Source organism: Botryllus schlosseri, chromosome 7, assembly GCF_051294905.1.
Source record: "Botryllus schlosseri isolate E-star chromosome 7, Bs_hap1, whole genome shotgun sequence".
Lineage (NCBI taxonomy): Eukaryota > Metazoa > Chordata > Ascidiacea > Stolidobranchia > Styelidae > Botryllus > Botryllus schlosseri.
The window spans coordinates 19965265-19988655 of record NC_137242.1 but is presented as its reverse complement, the minus strand read 5'-3'; the positions used below and the strand labels follow the sequence as shown (position 1 = coordinate 19988655).

The 23391-nt window shown below is 40.4% G+C and overlaps 2 protein-coding genes and 1 long non-coding RNA gene across 4 annotated transcripts in view; 1 reads left to right on the top strand and 2 right to left on the bottom strand.

Moving 5' to 3' along the window:
* LOC145442840 (glutathione synthetase-like) overlaps nt 1–23391 on the bottom strand; it is a 350056-nt gene that overhangs the window by 59310 nt on the left and 267355 nt on the right. The window lies entirely within an intron of this gene.
* The window catches only part of LOC145442999 (uncharacterized), a 445110-nt gene that overhangs the window by 358936 nt on the left and 62783 nt on the right, over nt 1–23391 (top strand). The window lies entirely within an intron of this gene.
* On the bottom strand, nt 15628–20458 carry LOC145442935 (uncharacterized). Its single transcript, XM_080320987.1, has 4 exons — nt 19727–20458; nt 19166–19266; nt 18865–18973; nt 15628–17873 (listed from the first exon to the last, which is right to left on the bottom strand). The coding sequence occupies exons 1-4, from the start codon at nt 19776–19778 to the stop codon at nt 17809–17811; spliced, it is 327 nt and encodes a 108-aa protein (XP_080177113.1). The 5' UTR covers nt 19779–20458; the 3' UTR covers nt 15628–17808.

Genomic DNA, 23391 nt, shown 5'->3' with positions numbered 1-23391 from the left:
GACAGTTTATCGGAGTTGACTATCGAATTGCAAGATCTATCTTTGTGGCAACCCAGAATGAACATTGAAACTACAAATTGGTATCGATACCAATTTCGAAAATATAGTCGGTCACGACACAGAGAGAGAGAGAGAGATTTATTTATTCGTCAACCGGAATAAACAGAATGAGTATGCAAAAAAAGTACTCATAACAAAACAAAAAACACAGTAATAATAGCGAGAGAGGGTGTTTAGTTCAGTTATGCCATGATTTCACTTGTAACACGATCGAAACATGCAACAAAACTACTTTCTATTTTGCAAAATCCAAAGTATTATAACAAGTATGTTTTGCCAAGAAAACTTCAGCAGAAGGGGTGGTATGGTAAAAAACATCACCAATTGACCACTTGATTACATTGTGCAAGTATAGGCAATACCCACTTGACTATGGTACTCCAAAACAGTAGAAGTACTTTGTTAGTGACTAGTGACTACTTCTCATTTTTATGAACGCACCCTTTGGTATACTGCCATCATTCTGCCTAGCCATCTAGCATATTTTGAACATTGACCTGGATTGAAACGATGGAAACATAGTTGTTTTTACCTGGTACGTCTAGCATGGTTATACAGTATGGCTGTAGCCACAACGATCCCCATCGTGGTGCAAACATTTGTTCGTATATCCAGTGATAGGCAAGGAAAAACTCTCTTCCAGACTCCAAAGGTCCTCTCAATTGTGATCCTGGCCTTGATGAGCGCATTATTGAATTTTCTCTTGCTAACATTTTGTGGAGCTAAAAATGGGATCATAAGATATGGTTTGCAACCATACCCATTGTCACCCACCAGGATACCATCAGCATATTGTCCATTTTTAAATCACTGCCTCAAGTTTGAATTCAAAAAGATGCGCGAGTCATGGACAGAACCCCTCCAACGTGCCACTACATTGGTGAACAACATATCGGAGTTGCAGACGGCTTGAACATTTAGGGAGAAAAATCTCTTCCTATTTCTGAAGAGTTCGGGATCTTCACCAATCAATTGCACCAATGATACCAGGGAATTGGGACATTTCATGAAACTGCACCTTTTCTATTCGGACAAGCTCTCCTTCGGGAAATTTGATGAAGGTATCATATTTTTTGGCAATGAGAATACTGATTGTTTTGACGATCCTGCTAACTGTTGGCTGCGGCCTGCGGGACTCCTTCAAGGTCTCCAGTGACGATTTGGAAGCTTCCAGTTGCATAAAACCTCAGCACGGCTAGGAATTTCAAGATAGGTGGCAGTGATTGACCTCGATCAGTAACCGAGATAAGGTCTGCCATCAAATATTCCATGAATCCAACAACTGCCATCTCTGTTGAGAGCGATATCTTTCAGTAAATTTCTCATCAGAAAACGTCTCCATCGGGTTGGTATAATCTTGCAAATATTTTCTTATGGCAGGTGCGCGGCTGGTGATAAGATATAGGTTAACAATTTCTTGCAAATGTGGTGTATCAAGGAAATCCATCTGTAAGAATGAAAAGCATTCGGATAGATGTCAAGAAAACTTTATTACCTGGTCTCTTGGTCTACAATAATCAATAGAGTACCGTATATTTTGACAGCTATAATTGTTTGTAGAATTTACAGATATTATAATGCCATATGCTCTCCAAAAAGCGCTGATGCAGACCTTTTGCTAACGATGCTCCGATTTTACAACCGCTACCATGCACAGCACATACACCTGAGCTTACGACAAATCCCTACTAACTACGAACGAACAGTGTATCACTATAGCATTTCAACCCCAGTTCGCATTTTGCAGCAAAACTTCAAGCATTCTGCCAGTATTCCACAACATTATATTCTATCCGATAAAACACTTTTACACCAATCATAGTTCGAAAAGACGGTCACCGATGAATGAACACTCAAGTCTCAAAGTCTCAACTCAATCTTGAGATCGGTCTAAAATGGACCTTGAATACCGCAGCCACTTCAAATATGAGGTGATCTCAAGCTGATCTCAGATTGTGCGATCTTGAGCATGTCATGAAGTACCGTTCTTGAATACGGGCCTTAGTCAATAAAGTGATCACCATGAACGGGTAATGTTGGTGTATAGTTCAGTAGTTCCAGGAATTGTATATGCGGCAAGCTATACTTGAATAGTTTAGGCTAGTAGGTTGATAGTTCGTGTGTGTAGCGATAACAGATAGCAGTAATTGAAGGAAATACTGGGCAACAAACATCACATCTAAACCCGCGTATCGCCAGATCACGAGCAATTCATAAAACTGCAGAGGTCTGCGAGCAGTCATCACCTGTCAAATCTATTGAGTAAAGACTCGAAACTGCAGAATGATCTTCTAGCCAGTGCCGGTCCCAAGCTCGCGAAATTAGGCAGCGGTAAAACTTAACAGGCCACGAGTTGAGCTATAGTCTGCAATAGGCCTTTTGCAGGACTTCGATCACGTGACTAGATACGCATAGCAACCACAAATTGGTTAGCAAGCTACTTTCTCGAGCACCTGCTTCAGTGCTAAATATCGCATAGTGTACTGTTGATTTCTGGTTGTAAACGTTTCGGAAATTTGTTGTAGAAGTAATCAGCGATTTACCTATGCTAGATGTCAATCCTGTACAAAGCACATAGAATGATATCGTCAGAATTACGCAGAAATCCGTCGTTGACGTAGCCGTATTTCGGATACAGTATATTATCGTTTTCGGGCTGTAAACGTTTTATATAAAACGCAAGTGTCATGGAAATGCGCAAGGATTCAAATATGTTGGATGTCTTTGATTCATGAACTATGTAAACTCCTTGCGTCAAAATGATCGACATTGTAGCCGTTATTTGGTAGTCAACTATGATTTTATGACACAAAATTCGACATTGCAGGACATTGACTGCGTGATATTTATTGCAGCATTAAGTTAGGTGCGGATAGTATACTATACTATAGTTGTATTGTAGTGGTAGTTGGTAATCATTGCAGCATTTTGATGATTGATATCGATTGCAATATATATATGATACTGCTATTTTTAAGCTTAGAGACAATGACTGCCAGTGCCAGTACGTTGATGTGTTATGAATTCATGCAATGTGCTACATACCATATATATATTAAACATCCTATGCTATTGTATGGCTTCTCAGTTGAACAATTCAAAATATTTAGACCTCTACACCTATATTACAAGTTATTGATCATTCTGTCATGCTGCCAAGTGCCACTACCCGAAGAAAAATGATCATCAGCTCCAATTGAGGGTGCAACAAACTGTCCCGAGGCCTGGACTACTTGATTGATTGCCTGGATTGGATTACTTCACTCTATGGCACAGTGCAAATATCTTGAGTTTCAAGACATGGCTATACCACATGTATACAAATTAATGATCTGATGGATTATCCCAAGAGAGCCGAACATAGACAACTAAGAAATTGATGATGCCCTCGTCAAGAATTCAGCCTGGAGCCAATTATTATCACCACATAAAATTCGGTCATGCGGTAAAAGGCAGCGTGGTTTCATGCCAACAGAAAATGTCAGCAGATGATTTGACCACTGACTAACTGTCCTGAACTTCTTTCGCGATGTTGATGTCTGCTTTGAAAATGATGTTTCATTTGTGTACAGCAAGTCAAGCGCTCTTCCGTGGATGCTATGAATCTGTCTAGACAAGTGGCTATGATATTCTTTGATTCATTGAATTTACAAAGTTCAGAATATTACGGAGTCAATGCAAAAGAAACAATGTTCGTCGTCTTTAGAGGATGTTTCTGAGTTGGTTGAACCAATACACAGAGGGGGTCAGCAACGAAGTACTATTTTACCTGAGTACTAGCGTCATTATGAGTTTAGGCTACTTCCACTTCTACTTGACACTTTTTAGGTAGTACTTTTTTGTCAGGTTTGGGATTTTGTCAACTAGAAAGTAGCTTTGGCGCATGATTGCATCCCCTTCAAGCGTGAGGTTGTCATAACAACTGGGCAAAATAGCCCCAGTACCACGGTAACTAAATTAATTTTTGAAAATTGCACTTATTTGTGGTGTCATCACCCTTTTGCGTTGATCAAGAAGATGCAACATGCAATGTTTACAGTTGTCACATGGAATCAATTTCTAAAACTAAGTGACCCTCAACCAAATCTACTTCATGTAACGAATTTCTTGACTACTTTTCAGAAATTCATTTCTACTTCCACTTGAAGTACTTTGGACATGTCCTGGAAGTAATTAGTGCTACTTGTACTGGAGTATAAATTAAGGCATTACTTCTACTAGGTTCCCAACAATGACCACGTTGACCACCTCTGGGTATAGGATGACCGATCATATCACTGCGTTTGAGCTGCTCTAAGATTTATTTGATAGTTACTTCCCTTAGTTCGCTTAATAGCGCACATATGTGACATCAACTATTTATCAAAATCGCGTGTGATTTGGCAAATCCACTTCAATCGCAGTTGCGAAGTAGTGCAAATAAAATCGGCATTGTATAAGGCAACAATAAAGTACACTGCTTTGCTTAGTCGTGATGGCAGGTTCTCCCAAACGATACTTCCGATGTGTTCAGCGACATTTGTTTTATAGCAGCACGCCAGCACCCAAACCAGCAGACAGTATATCCTGATCCTTGCGGGTCCCGGATGCTTCAGTCATATCTTCCATCCAAAATCAGGCTCCACAACAGACAAATAGTACTGCTTGAACTAACAAATACTCTTACCAGAATATAAACCAGTGGTTCCCAAATGATGGGGAATTTCCCACTGGTGTGGGGAATTCAATGGTTTCTGGTGGGGAATAGACGCATTTGCTCAAAATTACATACAGGGCAGTCTACATATTCACGAAGACACATGCACAATTACCGTTACCGGTTAACTGCTCTGGAATGTTGGTATCGAAATTATATTGCCTGTTGTTAAAAAAAACTCATTTTTAACTCTGAATCGCCAATGATGGCGTCACAAATGCATCCAGCACGACTAGTTGACGTGAAATAACGCTTTCGCGAAATTTTGAGCGTTACTGGTATCGGTTCACAATACGTTTTATGTTGCAGTTATGGGCGATTGTCTTGCGCCTACTGGTGTGGTTGTGGGTCTTGTGTAGTCTAACCAGCAAATAGCTGCTCTGTGTTGACAAAAGTGCTGGGTAATGGGGAACAGGATCGTAACTGCCGCACCCCAAAGCCCCAATGGTGTAGGGGTTGAGCTCGAAGGGACCCAAAATTATTTTGTGAATTAACATAAAAATTAAAGAATTTCTTTGAAATTTATGCCACTTTTTCAAAAAAAATTCGCGCTGGGTGTGCGATTTAATATTGCCGTATATCCGATTATTCTTCCCCCACGAAAATACGTATAATTTATAGAAATGAAGACTTTGGCGTCGGCCATTACTGCGCCACGACGCACCAATGCATATGAAGTTATAGTCCATGTAACATGCAACTCCGAGAAGTGTGCCAGAACGATCAGCAGCGACAGGACCTTGGCCGAGAAGGAATGCCCTTGTGGTGACCCAAAACTACGGTATATATACAATATACATGTATGTTTAATTCGCTAAGTGGCTGGCAAAGAATATTCCTGTCCTAGTGATCTGAACCCACAAGATAAATGCCATCCCGCAGGGAAAAATTAGTTGCCATTAAAGCAATACCAATTTGAAATCGTGTGTGCCTTTTAGTTTCGGCAATTTCCATATCTTTTGACATATTGTCGATATAGGAGGTCACGAAATAGCATAATGTAACGAAGTCAATATACCAACGGGTCCGCCCGAAGATGTTTAGTTTTTATTTAGGGGTCCTACCTTTTCCAACACACCTCACTCAGCTCTACCGCTAAATCTGATTACGTGAGCAGAGAGGGGATAAAAAATTGATAGCAAAATATATGCAATTCCCGATCATATTGACCGATTCAAACATGAGTTATATAAATTTTTTGACGAATTACCGGTCATTCACACTGTCGAAATGCAAAGAAATATTGACTGCGTCTTGCCGTGGTTACGTGAAGGTAACAGACAGCCTTTCGTATTGGTCGCTTCGCGCGTTTAGTCGAAGTCAGGTGACGCACTAAACAGGAGACCCAATGTAGCTGATAAGTTGCAGGGAAAAAGCGTACTGGCTCAGGGGGCTGAGGGGGTCATTGGGGCCCAAGACCAACGTTTTGTTGGCGGGGCTGACAAAGAGCTGTTACGGTCCTGGTGGGGAATGAAGGCTCGGGATATATCCGAAGTGGGGAATGAAGACAAAAAGGTTGGGAACCACTGATATGAACCAATCGCTTTACTTCAAATGCATAAATTCAAGTACATATGATCGGAGTTGAGTACCGTAATACGACTACGTTACCGATGGATTTCTGCGTAATTTTGACGATATCATTCTAAATGCTTTGTACAGGATTGACATCTAGCATAGGTGAATCTCTGATGACTTCTACAACAAATTTCCGAAACGTTTACAACCAGAAATCAACAGTACACTATGCGATATTTAGCACTGAAGCAGGTGCTCGAGAAAGTAGCTTGCTAACCAATTTGTGGTTGCTATGCGTATCTAGTCACGTGATCGAAGCACAAGCACAACTCCAGGCAGATGCGAGATATGAGGGTCGTAGCAGTACAGTATCTCTAAATTTAATATTGAGTTATTTCCATGTAGACCGACTCTGATCACTTCAACGTTTCCTTGCATTGATACAATTTATTGGGGAATTAGTATATTCAAGATATGAGTTGTAAATGGGACAGTGTCGTCTTGAGAGTAGGCTAGCCTCCACAGAGTAAAATGAAAATTTCATAAATATTAGGTAGCAAAAATGGAAAAATAATTTGGATGTGCCGCGACCCGTATTACGATGTTTTTTAATCGAGTTCAAAATTGGACAATGTGTTATTGATGTGAATACAAGCAAAAATTACAAATTTACACGGGCAGTGGCGATCCAAGATGGTTGTCTGGACGGTTCAATTATCTGCGGTTTCGTTCTCTATTTTTGCTGATAATTAGCCTATAGGCGCGGAGGCCGTAGGGATGGTGCGGACGTGAGGTTCACGTTCGCGTTCTGTGTGTGATACTCGGGAATTTAGAGGTTCGCGTTCACAAACGAACCTTGGTAGGTTCTGCACTGTGAAGTGAATCTTTTTCGTATATATTACAATTTGCTCAATATCACTGTATTGATAGTCAGAGGCCGAATACGTTTTACAGTCGAGCATAGACCGTTGAGGCGTAAGCTTATATTCCCGTGCAAGTCCTCGTCGAAATTGGTGACAAAACGACGGATGATATTGATTTCAAGGGATTATTATACCATTGTGTACATCAGCGCTTTTCAACCTGTGTGACGGTTCGCACTTGTGCGAATAAAAAAATTGCTGTGCTAATGGCGAAGGTGGTGCGAATGAAAATTCGGATGAGGCATTGTACAATATGAAATTGGTGTCCTGAACTAGGCTAAATATCTACAGAGAAGTTTTGCATGACCCCAAACCACAACAGCTGCTTAAAACCTGACATATATGGTATTTAGCAGGATAAGTAAAATCGCGCCAATCAGCCGATATTGTTCCAGCTCAACATGCACATGTACACAGATGCAAGGAATGAATTACAGAAAAAAGTTGCTAGAAAACGTTTTCAAGGATGGCATTTTAGTAGGATAAGTAAAGTCGCACCACTCAAATGTTAGGGGGAATCGTCCATTTTCAGCCGATATTGTTCCAGGGAGAATTGCCCATTTTCAGCCGATATTGTTCCAGCTCAACATGCACATGTACACAGATGCAAGGAATGAATTACAGAAAAAAGTTGCTAGAAAACGTTTATAAGGCATGGGAGACGGACTGAAAACCATAGCTTTTTGAAAGCCGGTCAATTCTGAACAACCCTAGTGTGCATGTACATGCAACGAGCGAGTTCATAATGCCTATATTCGACTCATTCATTTCGAGGCCAACCCCTTCTGCGTCGGGGGGGGGGGGGGGGTGAGGCACTTTATAGCTCTGCTACATAGCCAATTTGTTGCACATCTGAACAAAATGTTGTTCAGTATCTTCTTTTTTGTATGACAACTTTCGGTTAGTTTGTGCGAATGAAATTTCTTTTGCAAAAAGTGTGGACGAAACTCAAAAATTAATATATCACGTAACTGAGATGTTAGGTTGGAATAACCATATGACGCCACATGGCGTCATAGGTTCGGGTTCACGTTCGCGTTCACACAGAACCTGAACCGTTCCGGGGTACACAGTACACACCATCACTAGAGCAGTTACTTACGACGTTTCGCATTTCTACGCGAGCGTCGGCTAAACAACGCTTTTTTGCATTCATATTAAACTGGGGTTATCATACGTCCTCTTTTAACAGGATTTGTCCTCTTTTTTGACTTTTTTGAAAGTGTCCTCGGAGGACGCCCTTTTGTCTTCTTTTTTGAGATTTTGTACTCTTGTTTGAAAATTTAGGTCAGATTTAGAGCAAATTGCGAGTGATATGCCGTAAATTAGCACAGAAGTGACGCTCCGGTGGGTATTTCGGAGTGAAAAACGGTGATTTTAGCTCTGAGCGAAAAGTTGATTGACTTTTTTTTTTTAATTCTTTGGGCCGATAGCAGACGATATAGATAATATTAGGATCTTGGTTGTTTTCACACCCTATTTAGCGTCCACTTGCAACGTAATAATTTTATTTATTACACGAGCTTTCGGAGCTCCGCTCCTTCTTCAGGTGTTCAGGTTTTTTTTTTAGTCATCCACCTAGCAATGTGGAGAGAAAAACGGTATTTTGAGATCTGAGCGGAAAGATGACCTTTTTTTTAGTCAACCGCTCACAGAGTAGGAAAAATTACCCGGTTTTTGAGAATTTTTCTCCGGTTTTGCAAGTCTCAAATTTCTGGAAAAGTGTCCTCTTTTTAGATTTCCAAAATATGGTAAGCCTATATTAAACTCATCTTCGTTCCTCGATTTCACGGAATTGCGTAGAAGGTGCGGCGCGACTTTAGTGCCATGTATTTCAAACATTATCACATAGCCAGTGTATTGAATCTATAGACTACTTGCAATATATTTCATGAAAAATAAATGCAATGATAGCCGTTTTTCTAGTACTATAGATATGCAGTTTTGATGTAAAGTTCAAAGTATGCTTCAGCTTGGAAATAGATCTCTGAGTTACGCAAGAGCAAGAGAAATTTTGGAAATGTTTGGGATAAACCGGCAGTACTACCCAAATGTGGCGAGGGTTATTTGCAGGGGTTTTAAATTGTACTTAAGTACAATTTAGCAAAAATAGTTTATTTTATACTCAACCAGAATTTTAAATTATACCAAATTATACTTTTATGAAAAATGGCTTTCCTGGCGTAGGAGGGTACCATACTGAGACTTTTATGTGAAAACAAGCTCGCGTTTTGCGTTACTCCACCTGCCGGTGTTTCAAGTCTAATGATGATCTAACCAAAAATCACACAAGTTTCTGCAGCTCTTGAAACTGTTCTGCATGAAGGCAGCCTTCGAGCGAGAAATCGGTCAGGCTCTCCCAGTAGTCATCCTTTTCAATTCCGATGGCGGAAAAATCCGCCTCCACTGGAAACACGGTCGAGAGCGTTCCGCAGAAGTCCTTTAGGGTGGGCAGGTGGATGTTCATACCCTCGAGGACACCCCAAGCGTCCCTGAAGCTGCTGCCAGGGCCCTCCTCCTCCAACGTAGTGCGGAAATTGTCATGGTACCTGTAAAAGTTCCGCAGTTGAGCGTGCTCCGTCTCGACATCATCGAGTTTTTCTTCGGCCCAACCAGCTGCTCGAAGCCGTCGTCCTGACTGTTCGCGAACCAAGTCAGAGACAGCTGAACGACGCAACTCAACCAGTTCCTTCGGGAGCGTCGGTGGTGTCTCGTTATTTTTGATGTCCGCGTTGTTTGGCAGGAGCTCACAGACGCCATGAAGTAGGGTGCAAACCAGAAGGCCGACTCCCCTTTGAACTGTCTTCCTTGTAGCCTCCGAGATTTCATCAAGTTTGGCCTGCACAAAAAGTCCTAAGTCGGGGATGAACTCCTGAACATTTGTCATGGAAACAGAAACTGATTCCACTCTGACGTATTCTAATTCACCCTGGAAGCCATCCTCCTCACGAAGCTCCGTAGTTGCTGAACACACATTTGTCATGGAAACAGAAACTGATTCCACTCTGACGTATTCTAATTCACCCCGGAAGCCATCCTCCTCACGAAGCTCCGTAGTTGCTGAACACAAGTCCTTCAGGTTGTCACGCAACTTCATCAGCTTGGCGTGCTGCTCGGTGACCAGAGTTTTCTTGCCTTGCAGGGACTTGACCACTTTCAGGACCTCTCCGGCGACAACGTCAAGAGCGACAACGTAAATCCACCACTCTGGCGATGGGCGTGCAGGAGGATTTTTTCATCGAGATATACTGAAGCACGCGTATCTTGTTCGCAACAAACCATCCAGTCACTCTCTTCACTGAAGCCCACCTAGAGTCGATAAAGCGTGGGCATGTTCTTTGCACACAGTCTGGAGCTTCTGCTGTCGGCGCAGAAATCCGATAACCTGTTCATTTGAGTAATGAAAGTTTCATTGGCAAGCTTCGAGTAGGCCTTTTGCAAAACCAAGTCGAGTTGGTGTAGTCCGCACCAGAAGTGGAAAATCTCTTGTGAAGCTTCCTTTGGAAGCAGGGTTCCAACACCACCGACGTGGCCTGTCATTGTCGGTTCACCGTCACTAGCAAACCCTAACAACTTGGTCCTGCAATCCGACACAAAATCTCAAGAACAGAGGTCAACAGTTGACCAATTTGTTTGGCAGTTTTCGCTCCAAACACAGGAACAGCAATCACGTGAAAGTTGTGAATATCACCATCCTTGGTTGAATACAATCGAATGCGAATATCCAAGTAATTTGTACTCTGCTTGTTACCACAATCGACGGCAACAGAAAATGCCTAGGACGGTTCCAACAAATCTTTGACACTCTGCAAGTTCACAGCCGCGATAATTCGAACGACTTTTGCACAATACCCTGCAGCCCGTATAGAATGCCAGACCCGTCTCTTCCTTGACTGAAGCAACGAATTTGCAAGCCTGTTGAAACGACGCACCGTCACGAATAAATTTCATAACCTATTGGAACATTGACCCCGACTTGACTACAGCAAGAAACACTGAGTATTTTCAAACGATGTGATGAACAAGCTTTCACTATCTATTCTCTCAAAGCCGCGCACAATTAAGAAACGGTGATATACTCTCTCCTATTCGTAAAATGGCCGAGCAACCGGGGCATATATTCCTGTCGCCATTAAAGTGTGATGTAACAATCGTATCTATATCTGAACTCGGATACCGTGATATGCGTTGAGTCGACCTTTGCTGGTATAGGTCGATTTTGATGGTGTTTCACACCATGATAATTCTTGAAACTTGGTATGTCATGTCGTGATGGTGGTATTTAACACTGTCCTAAGTTTCAGGGTTTCTACTCAAAGTTTAGGGTAGTAATTCCGTTTCCAAAGTCGAGTGTGTGCTGATCCGTCATGTATCGCAAACATATTTCACGCAAAGCCGGTATTGGTCTCCATTAATTTTAACGATGCTCCTTAGCTAGATCCGTCATGAGCTTTTACATGGTATGTCTTGATTTTAGTATCGAACGCTGTGCCAAGTCTCAAGGTTGGCACTCAATGATTAGGGCAGCAATTTCGTTATCAAGTTCGAGTATGGTAGAGATGTGCGCTGATCTGACACTTAGCCTACCTAACGCATTGCGGATTTCACGCAAAAGCCGGTGTATCTGTGTTCCATAGTGAGATAGGTGATGAGATGATGATATCATGAAACAGTTTACTAACATCCTCGGTTTGCATTCAAATATTTAGTTTTATTTTATATTCTCCAATGTCAATTTCACCGTGGAATGGTGGCCTTCGGGCCATTTGCTCACAATTACAACCCCTGTCAAGCGCGATAGCTGTTTCGTTTTCGATGGCGGCTAACAGCTTATCGCTTGATCAGCCTATTCCTCAGTAAATTTTACGCAAAATTCGGCGTTGATCAATTCGTATTAATTTTGACAGTGTACCATACCGAAAACGGTCATGAGGCTACTTCTCGATGATTTCATGTAACAGTGTACCAAGTTTTCGGCTTTCATCCACGTATTTATTCGGTAATATATTTTCCGAAGGCGATTTTGCAGCAGACATATAGACAGTAGACACTATAGACCGTAAGCCGTATGTGTCGTGTGACAATCTCCAGCCTCAAGGTCAAAATCTCCCAAGCTGTACCGGGACCGAATTTCCGAGGCTGCTATCCGTAGTTCTTCAGAATGATGTTCTGGATTCAATATGACATTTCCTGGTCCAATCTATGAGATAACAATTGCGTATGTGTCCGAACTCGTTGACCTTTCCAGTAAGGCATACGCAATCTCTCGATTTATAGTCATTTCCATTTCTGCAGATAAGTAGTCAGGTCAAGTGCGAACATGAATCGTGTTGAATCTTTGCTCCGTACGCCGTTAGCCAGCTGCCTTTAGAGCAAAAATTAGAGGTAAGGCGACTAGGTCCGTATCAGCCTAGAAATTGCCCATTGGTCCAATCGTACGCCGGAGGAAAACGCACTCGTGCCTTTTCTTCAGCGCATTTCGATAAAAATGAATGGCTTACTTATAGCGAGGATAAAAACGCCTTGTTTCGCTTTTACTGTCTTTTATTCGACAGTGCCGGTACCGGAAGCAGTGGCTCTTGTTGGAACAAAATTGGTTATCGCGATCTGAAGCATTTGTCAGAGCGTGTGAAAGCGCACCAAAAATCCCAAAATCATTGTTTACGGGAAATTCATGTGACCATCATGAACGTTGAAAAACGCTACTGTGACGTCATATTGATAACAAGTCGCTTGCGGCCCTTGCCCCACCACCCGATATTGTCACGAGCCGCCACTGGAGTCCGGCACCATATATCTGGTACACTATATGGGTGACAGTATTCTGCATCGAGACAGTTCACACGGCAATCCAATAAAGAAAAAAGATTCGGTGTTCGTAAACACCTCGCGGGCGTGCCTGGACGAAATCAAAAAGGACGACAAAAATACACCCAAACAAACGTATGTCGATTTACAAGCCAAAGGAATGAGGCAATCGGATCAATCTAGAATGCCCACAGACAGACCGCGGGATGTGAAACAATGTGAAAATATGAAATACGCAAATCGGCAGTCGCTTCTAATTTCCAAGGACACGCTTTATAATGCTGTACAAATGTCAGTTCACACCGGTGACTTTGTCAGAAAGATCGAAATAATTCCCGACATAACTATCCGTATGGCACACAGCGATATGCTTGATGAGACTAGAAGTATATTGAAAATCGCGATGAAGAATACGGAACTAAGTGCTATCCTACGATACAACTTTTTCTCTGGGAGACTTTTACGTTTCCATTTTATTGTGCCGCAATGTGTTAATGAAGGAGGACCCAATATTCCCAGTTGCATTTATGGTACATGAGAAAAAGTTAATGACAAACCGTGAACAGATGTTCCGCGACATATTGCATTGCCTCGGTATGGATAAATGCTCAAACATCCCGTTTGTGACTGACCGGGAAAAAGGCATAACTAAACCACTCCATGATTACTTTTCAGACTTGCCAAAGTTTTATTGTCTGAACCATACATATCCTCAATGATGCAAAAAGATGGCTTCGCGAACACTCTTTTAAAGCACACGAAGTGAGCATTCTATTAGGTGATATAGGCTACGCAAGTTGGTTTTGTCGGATGGAGAAGATCAATTCAACGATAAATATCGTACGCTGGCAAATGGATGGACAGACAAATTCAGAGAATATTTTGACAAACATTTGAAGGGTGACATTTCCAGAAATACCTGCAGATTCAGAACGAAATATTTTTCCGCTTTTAGTGAGAGCCCACCCACTAACAATATTAGCGAATGAATGAACAACGTTTTGAAGGCTGCGAGCGGGCGTAAAGAAATGACGTTGGATGCCATCATATTATGGATGCATAATCTGCAGACGAACTCACGACGAACCACGAACGACTAACGACTTCGCCGTGCGGAATGCGGACATGGGGAATATCAACTTAAAACGGAATTTAGTTACATGAGAAAAAAACTCGAACATATCAAATTTCCTAAAATGTTGACGCTTGACGATATCATAAGTGAAATAAACAATGACCAAAATTCTTCAGGACAAACAATAAGTGAATCAAAGATTCTCCCAGCGCGCTATGGCGATGAGGTGGTGCGGGATAAATAATATGGTTGGATTCTCGTCGACCAATGGTGTGTTCACCGTTGCTTCAATGACTCAACGTCAAGTTCATTGCGTCAGGTATTTCCCAAAGCCTTCATCCATGTACTTGCCCAAGCACAACAATATGCTATCATATTCTAGCTGTAGCGATGTCACTAAGAGACAACATCACACAGAAAGCGGTCCCCTGCAATTTGAGTCAGCTCCTGAAAAATCGCAAGGGTAGAACCAGGAAGTCTGGTCGGAAAAGGCCTCGCCGGGTAGATTTTGACTACATTGTAAATAGTACACCAGCTCACCATTCAACACCAAGAAAACAGCAACCCAAACAACCGCTATTGCATTCTGATCTATCAATGATATCCGACGAGCAGATGTCTGAAATCAATGAAGAAACAGCGCCATTGGACTTGACGACCGACTCTGTGAAGCTGCCCGCCCTCAATGATTACCCTTGGCTTTCGTCGTCAAAGGAAGATAAAGATCCGCAGCATGTGATACGCCAATGCTTGAAACCTGAGCGATGGCTAGATGATGAAACAATAGAGTGAGCGACAGAAGCATTTTGTATAGAAAAACCTTCGGCTTTGTTTTTCACCTCGTACAGGTATCAATGGACTGAACAAGATCACAATGTGCCGTCGCTATGCCGATTTGCGCATAAGCACCAAGCAGCATAAACAAAGACTTCTTCATTTTTCTAGTGCATGTTCCAAATCACTGGATACAGACAGTAGTAGTTAACTCGAGTATCAAAAGTAAACTGGTGATGGACTCTTGGATACAGACAGTAGTAGTTAACTCGAGTATCAAAAGTAAACTGGTGATGGACTCTTTTATATCTCCTAATCGGACGAGATATGAGGGTATTTTTCGCAACTCATTTAAAATTGTCAGTGCTTGCTTCAGGGTTGCGAATGAGAGATGCACAATCGACGACTGGCAGTTTTATATGTGCAGGCGCGGACGTTACACCGGGAGAACACATTTATTTGACTGCGGCATACATGAGATAGCAAATGCTTATTGCGTGACAAATAATTTGCCTTTAGCGCGTGATTTAAAAGTCCGGAAAATGCCGAGTCTAGGTAGATTACTTGGCTGCCTCGAGGACGGTCAACTGAGAACCAACTGCACTCTAAATTCGAATGCGTGCAGAGGAACGCAAAATTACACGCCAAATCCGGTTTTTTTTTTAACTACCACACAACGTGCTGGAGCCGATCTGTGCCTGGCTATCCTGTGTTTAGTCGTGGTGTGTTCATGCTGACTTGCGCAGAGCTCGAAATTAATACCAGCCATCCATGAATTTTTACTCAGCTTAGGCTGAAAAACGATTTTATTGCAACGAAAGATGAATACAGAACATTCATTTGCAGACGAAAATGTGTGAATTTCTAGCTTGCACAATTGAAAAATTTAAGCTTTTCCAAATAGAAATAAGAACTACAGCTACAAAGTTGTCATAACTTAGATTCTAATTAGAGCAAAGAAACGTTTCACTAATTGGTGTAGCAATAGAATTATAGCTACACAGTTGCAACCACAAATTACATTTGAATCAAAGCAAAGAAACATTTCAAAAATTGGGATAGAATTAGAATCATAGCGACATAGTTTTCATCACAAATTAGATTCTAATTGGAGCAAAAAACATTTCAAAAATTGGAGTAGAATTACAATCATAGCAACACAGTTGTTTTCACAAATTAGATTCAAATTAGTGCAAAAAACATTTCCCAAATTGGAGCATAATTAAAGTCATAGCGACACAGTTGTTATCACAAATTAGATTCTAATTAGTGCAAAAAACATTTCATAAATTGGGATAGAATTAGAATCATAGCGACATAGTTTTCATCACAAATTAGATTCTAATTGGAGCAAAAAACATTTCAAAAATTGGAGTAGAATTACAATCATAGCAACACAGTTGTTTTCACAAATTAGATTCAAATTAGTGCAAAAATCATTTCCCAAATTGGAGCATAATTAAAGTCATAGCGACACAGTTGTTATCACAAATTAGATTCTAATTAGTGCAAAAAACATTTCATAAATTGGGATAGAATTAGAATCATAGCGACATAGTTTTCATCACAAATTAGATTCTAATTGGAGCAAAAAACATTTCATAAATTGGAGTAGAGTTAGAATCATAGCGACACAATTGTTATCACAAATTAGATTCTAATTAAAGCAAAAAACATTTCAAAAATAGGAGTAGAATTACAATCATAGCAACACAGTTGTTTTCACAAATTAGACTCTAATTAACGCAAAAATATTTCCCAAATTGGAGTAGAATTAGAATCATAGCGACACAGTTGTTATCACAAATTAGATTCTAATTAGAGCAAAAAAACATTTCAAAAATTGGAGTAGAATTGGAATTATGGTAACACAGTTGTTTTCACAGATTAGATTCTAATTAGATCAAAGAAACATTTCCTAAATTGGAGTAGAATTATAATTACGGTATAGCGACACAGTTGTTATCACAAATTAGATTCTAATTAGAGCAAACAAAATTGCAAAAATTGGAGTAGAATTGGAATTATGGTAACACAGTTGTTTTCACAAATTAGATTCTAATTAGATCAAAGAAACATTTCCTAAATTGGAGTAGAATTATAATTACGGTATAGCGACACAGTTGTTATCACAAATTAGATTCGAATCAGAGCAAAGTAACATTTGAAAAATTGAAGTAGAATCAGAATAATTACTGCAGTTTTTTTTTCTGAATTAGACTAGAATCCAATTAGAGGTAGTATTTATTTCAAATTAGAAATATAGCTATACGGTAGTTGTTTTCTAAATTAGATTCGATTGAGAGCAAAGAAACATTTCACAAATTAGCGTAGCATCAGAATTTATAGCTACACAGCTCTTTCCAAATTAGAGTAGAAATAGATTTGTAGCTTTTTTTCGAAATTAGAGTGGGATCAGAATTATAGTAGGAGTTTTTTTCAAATTATAGAGTAGAATCAGAACTATAGCTACACTGTTTTTTCCAAATTAGAGTACAATTAGAATTATAGGTTCAGTTGTTTTCACAAATTAGATTCGAATGAGAGAGACGAAGCACTTCACGAATTAAAGTAGAATTATAATTATAGCTAGTTTTTTTTCAAAATTAGAGAATCATCAGAATTTTAGGTACACATTTTTTTCACTCTAATTAGACAACTAGACTAGTACTAGAATTGTATAGTTGTCCAAGTCAGCAAACGAAATCAAAATCATTACTGAGATTTCTGAAATCTGCTCATAAAACAGAGAAGCTTGTTTGATTGAAACCCAAATTTTTGTCTTCAATCAGGACATACTGTAAATTGAGAGTATCTGGAAAACTTTTGGATATGTGGGGTCACAAACAAAATAGAGAAGATCCAGCACCATCTCAAATGGTGTCGCTTTATTGTGAGACGATCCCTTTATGCGGAAGCCATTCGCCACGATCCATGACTGCAGGTCACCATTTTCATGGTGCGCTAGTACGAGATGTCGAGGACTCAGCTTTGTGGCCGTTAATTGGACTGAATGGGCCTGGAATTGAAAGAAATATGTTAAGTAAAATTATATTGCCAATAATCCATGTGTGAATTGAAAGCACAAGATTTAGATTATGTAGAAATGCCTTTATGGGACTTCTGCATAATGAATATTGAATAAAAATAGAGCTGAATAGGTCAATATAGGTTTTTGTCAATATGGTCAAGCTTAACTCATGGACACAAGTGATAGCAAATTCTGTCGTCACAATATGCTGTCTAGTCGTTGACATGTATGGGTTTTTTCCACATAATCATAAGTTTACTAACCTTTAATGATCCATTCAGATTTGATCAGTATACCATCATACAGGTTCCTTTTGGAACGACACAAGCATTATGCTCACATTCACTGATTCTAGGCACTATATCCATGGTAGCCATCCTCATGGTCTCGAAGTCAGGAAAACCAAAAATTACATTAGCAGCAGAAATGATTTTCCATGGTTTGGAAAAAAACGAATTTGCACCAGCTCATTCTAACTTAGATTTAGCCTAATCAAAAAGAATGATGTCATTGAAAAGCATTTAATAAACATTTATTTTTGGAGGCCATTTTCAGTTCGAGTGTTTATTGCACCGTCATAACGTAAACAGCGTCAATCAAAACATAGGCCTACCATATTTTCAGCACCCAAAAACAATTGTGCCACATTTGAGCTCAACAGATCCTGAATTAGAACACATGTTTGTGGCGCATCTTGGAAATTAACAGACCCCCGAATTAGAACCAACTCAACATGCGCGTATGTTAAGCCATAAACTTTTCAAACTAGCTATACTTTTGTGACGGTCTGTTAAGTTCGAACTTGTGCCAGATAGTGGCATGCAAAACGTCCAAGGTGTTATGGAAGACACCGAACAATGTTTGCCGAAAAATCAGGACAAGAGTCGAAATCAGTACAAATCTGACAAATCAGGACGTTATGGTACTTCTATGTTCATTGTTCACACAGTTCCAGGTTAAGCAAGCAGCAAATCCTCACCTGATAGAGCGTTATCGCCCTCAAATCCGAGGAGGGTTGGTGTGATTCTCTTTTCAGTTACTGCATTTCGTAACTCCATCAGGAGTATAACCGCAGCGGATTCTTTTCCCTACAAATAAATATAATAATAAATATAAATAATGTAGAAGATTTGCTTGAAGGACATTCCACTTATTGCATTCCGGTTGATATGAAGGCAAGAGTTCTGACACAACAATATTTAATATAAAAAATTGCAACAAATATAAACAGGATTATCCCAATTAATAAATTCATTCTAGAATAGTTAAATAATACTAACCTCTTCATCTGTCTCTAGCTCTACTCCAAGTATTTCGTCATGAGTAGTAAGTATTTCGCTTCGACACTCCTCGGAACGAACATTTGAAACCCCGCTCTGATCTATTACAAAGGCAAAGTGTTACTATAAAAGCAGCTATGTAGTGAGCTAAGCATGCACATTGCACAATGCATACACACTTTTATGTGTTATATAGAGGGAACTTGATATGAATATAATAAGATTTATTTCACTGTATAATATTAACAATAATTATTATAATAGGTTCATGAATGAAATGTCATGTTTTCAACCAATGAAAATGTCATGTAATTGGAAAAACTAGTGAGTCAACTGCAAAGCAAGATCTATATAACTTGGTCAAGAATTCTAGTTGTAAACCCATATTGCATCAAGTTAGAGGATTAACTGACATTCTGAAACTCAGTTTCGATGCTACTGCAAGTTGATCTAAAGGGCAATCTACCAATATTTCTCACACTGCTGCTTGCTGTAAGAACCCTCTTGACAACATACCGGTAATCATAACATATCGCATGTTGATATTCTTGAACGAATTACCTTCAATTATTAAAGCAATGTGTTCTCTCGTAATGCCGTACGCAATCAACATCTTCTTTATTCCTTCCGCTATGATGAGATTAGCGACACGTTCATCCACATCCACAAAGTCACTGTACTGCGAGTCTGCGACCTGTCGCTCAATTTAAATTTGACCCTGACTGAGTTCCCGCCGTTACCGAGAGATGTGAAGCGTGAAAGAGAGAGGGAGAGAGAAAGAGAGAGGAATAGCAATAGAGAAATATAGAGATGTTTATTCAGTCAACAGTCAAAAGCAGAATGCACTGATAATAGCCAGGTAACACTAACGATTACTAAACAACGTACTTCAAAATTACATGGTAATGACAATGATTGATTGATTGATTGATTTCTTCATTGCTATACTGCTGATATATCAATGATCAATAATGGGGAAACGCAATATAATGGAAGTCATAGTCAAGTCAGACAATCATGTGGTTGTAACAATGATATATATAATTGGGTTGAAATGATCAATTTCTTCTGCCAGTTTGGTAGGTAAATAAAATGAGAAGAGAAACGTTCACAAAACCTAGTAAATGCAAGAAAGCGACACACTAAAATAATGGAGCGACATTGATGAAACAGCAGTCCACTTCATGGCTCCTGAGCAATGTGCCCTTTTAGGTACGCATGTGGGCAATTGATTTGAGCTGACACGGTCTCTGCTCACATAAATTATAAGTTGCGCACAAAAAATCCGACGAGATGACCTTTTTTTAGTGGTTATACGCACTGTGGCCAAGGGACCGCGCAGTGAATAGGTGAGCGCTGCTGCAGACTCGTCAAAATTAGAGGTACCATTGCTTCTGAGCTATATGTAAACGGGGCTAAAAGCACACATTACTTACACGAGAGTCGTTATTACCGTTAAACATCTATTATAGAAATGCTGCATCATTTGAGAATCTATATCTTGCAGCTTAATTCCTCCCCTGCAAATAACCCAGCGGGAGCAAACGGACCCCAGGGTCATTGGGTTTACCGATGACGTCATGATCGGTACACGAGTGTACCGTACCTTACCGTGGATGATCTGGTCATTTACCAGTGACATTACGATTACATTTCAGCAGCGTTTCCAGCGTCGACCTCACAATCCCTCTCAATCTTACTGATCTCACAACTCGTGCGGCGACTTACCGGACTATTAAAATGTATACGTAAACTCTTTCATAGTGATCAAAGCCGACGACAGATGATAAAATGAGAGCAGAAGCACATATTTCGTAACTTTATCTGATGAAGTGTGGACTTGCACATATTATGACACCACTTCGGCGAAAGATTTGGGTCGACTTTATGTGTTTGTCCCATATTGCATCTTTGGATGCACAATTTTGTGCCTAAATCGATGCTTTCGATTTAGAGTGTGCCAACCGGCCGTCAACCGACTGACGAAACGCAATCAGAATCCGGTTGTATTTTGGATGATTGGAATGCAATATCAGAAAGTGATATTACATATGCAGAGCTAGCCGATTCCTCATCCTCATCTATTGGTGTCATGAATAAATCGAAATGGGATAATTGCGACAGCAGCTCATGTAAAGGTAGTAAAGACCAAGATCAGCAGATAATGTGTGTGAAATGTCCAAGATGGTTCCACAAGTCCTGCCTAGTCGATGAAAATGCTGAGATGACATACTTCATTTGCTACCGCAAAAACTGTTTAGCTGCTAAAATTCAGCCGTGAACTTTTATATAACCTTTTATCATGACTGTATATATTTTCTTCGTTTCATTTCGGTAACATCTGTATATAATTTGTAAAAAATATTTCGTTAATGAAGTGACATGTGTTAGCAAATAAGGAGAAGATCGAGTCGAGCAAAGGTGGATTGTTAAGCCCAGGCAAAATGCCCCGATATTGGGTTCATAGCAAGTAGTTACGGAGTTCGCAGTCGCACTATAGTCACTAGTGGAGTGGTCTCAAACAAGAATGTGCTCGCGGGCCAATTTCCTGGTTTGATGATGTCACACGCCGCAGCACCAATAAGACTGGTCTACAGGATTTTTGCGCCAAGACTTCTTCGGGTCAATTATACCTAATTTGGGGGCGATGAATACGAATATGACGTTATTTTTGCTTTATCCCATCACGTTGTTCAGATATTATATATGTTGAATATTTCTACTTTTTCGGGGTAATCAAGTAGATTTGGGCTACTTCCGGTACTTACTGAAGTAGTAACGTTTCGCAATTACTTCAACATCTACCTGAACAGTATCTGGATGAACTATTTACATTTGCAATTAGGTTTAGTAGAAAGTAGTTCAGTATAATATTCCACAACTATCATCAGTTAAATTGTCACAAGAAACGCGTGAAATAGCCTCTGAATAACGGTAACTGAATATATTTTTGAAGGATTCTACCTATGGGTAGTGTCATCATAGTCATTTTTCGTTAGCTACAACGATGCATCTTGTGATTTGGTATGTAGCCACCTCCGACTAACTGTTGAATGTATGCGACCACCCTCCCACCGATCCACTATACTGAGATATTTTCCGAGTTTTCCGTTATTCTCCTCTGCTTCGAAACATCTTCCGATACGCCCCGATCTCCGCTTTCCTTGTATTATATAACCGTCCGCTATGTCATCTCATCGACGGGCAATCAGTCGCTAAATTGGCCTGGAACTCGCATGGATGACTTATCCGTTATTCTCCACTGCTTCGAAACATCTGCTGATACGCCCTGATCTCCGCAATATTATATTACCGTTCGCTATGTCTACTTCGCGGGGCCCCGAACTCTGCTTTCAGTATCCGTCCGCTATGTCGCGCGTGTCTATAAAGGTCAATGACCGAAAGCTCCGCTCTCCGCTAGTTCCGCTATCTCCCTCCGTCTTTTAGGAATCGGCATTTCGGCTCTCTCCGCTGTTTCCGCATTTTATGGTCCGTTCTCCGCTGTCTCCGTCTTTTAGGGATGCCCTACCGCCGCTATACAGGGATTGACCGACGCACTGAAGAATCTCGTCATCCCTTCGACAACTAATGCGGTAAGCGTTAAACTTCCGTCAATCTGGTCTGACAACCCTACTTTGTGGTTCGCTAGAACTGAAGAAGCCCAGTTCGAGGCTGCAAGAATCACTCAAGATGAGACGAAATTTAACCATGTGATTTTTTCTAGATTTTGTGCCTCAGATAAAACTGGGATTGGTATTCTTGACTCTTGTGGTGTATGATAAAATTCGCATAGACGTCATCGTCCTTTTGATACTCATAAAACGGATCCGGTGAATTTATGAGGCTTTTTCATTTTTATTCATATGAGATTGCAGCTCTTGAAAACTTTTTCAAACCTGGGGGTAATTTTGTCGCAGTAAAAGCACAAACAAATAACTGGCTAATAATGACATCCGTTTCATAAATGTTGAGGCTAGAAATATCATTGCCATCCAATGCATAGATAGCATGGCGGTAATACTTCTAAATGTAATATATTTTGCACATAGTGGACGCCGGCCTTCACGCAGTGGCTCAGGCATATTGGGCAGTTAACATGGCTCAGGCATATTGGGCAGTTAACAAAGAGGGTTAAACACAAGTCAATACCCGACGCTTCATCCGTTTCTATCTGAGTACACGCGACTTTGACTCGAGTCACTTTCAAGAATCGAGTGACTTATCCC

What these genes read in the sequence shown, in the direction of transcription:
- LOC145442935 (XM_080320987.1), bottom strand. Translation starts at nt 19,778, where the DNA reads ATGTTGATTGCGTACGGCATTACGAGAGAACACATTGCTTTAATAATT. An exon ending in CATTGCTTTAATAATTGAAG is followed by an intron (nt 19,267 to 19,726) that starts GTAATTCGTTCA and finishes CCTTTGTAATAG; the next exon opens with ATCAGAGCGGGGTTTCAAAT. An exon ending in GGGCGATAACGCTCTATCAG is followed by an intron (nt 17,874 to 18,864) that starts GTGAGGATTTGC and finishes TTTCAATTCCAG; the next exon opens with GCCCATTCAGTCCAATTAAC.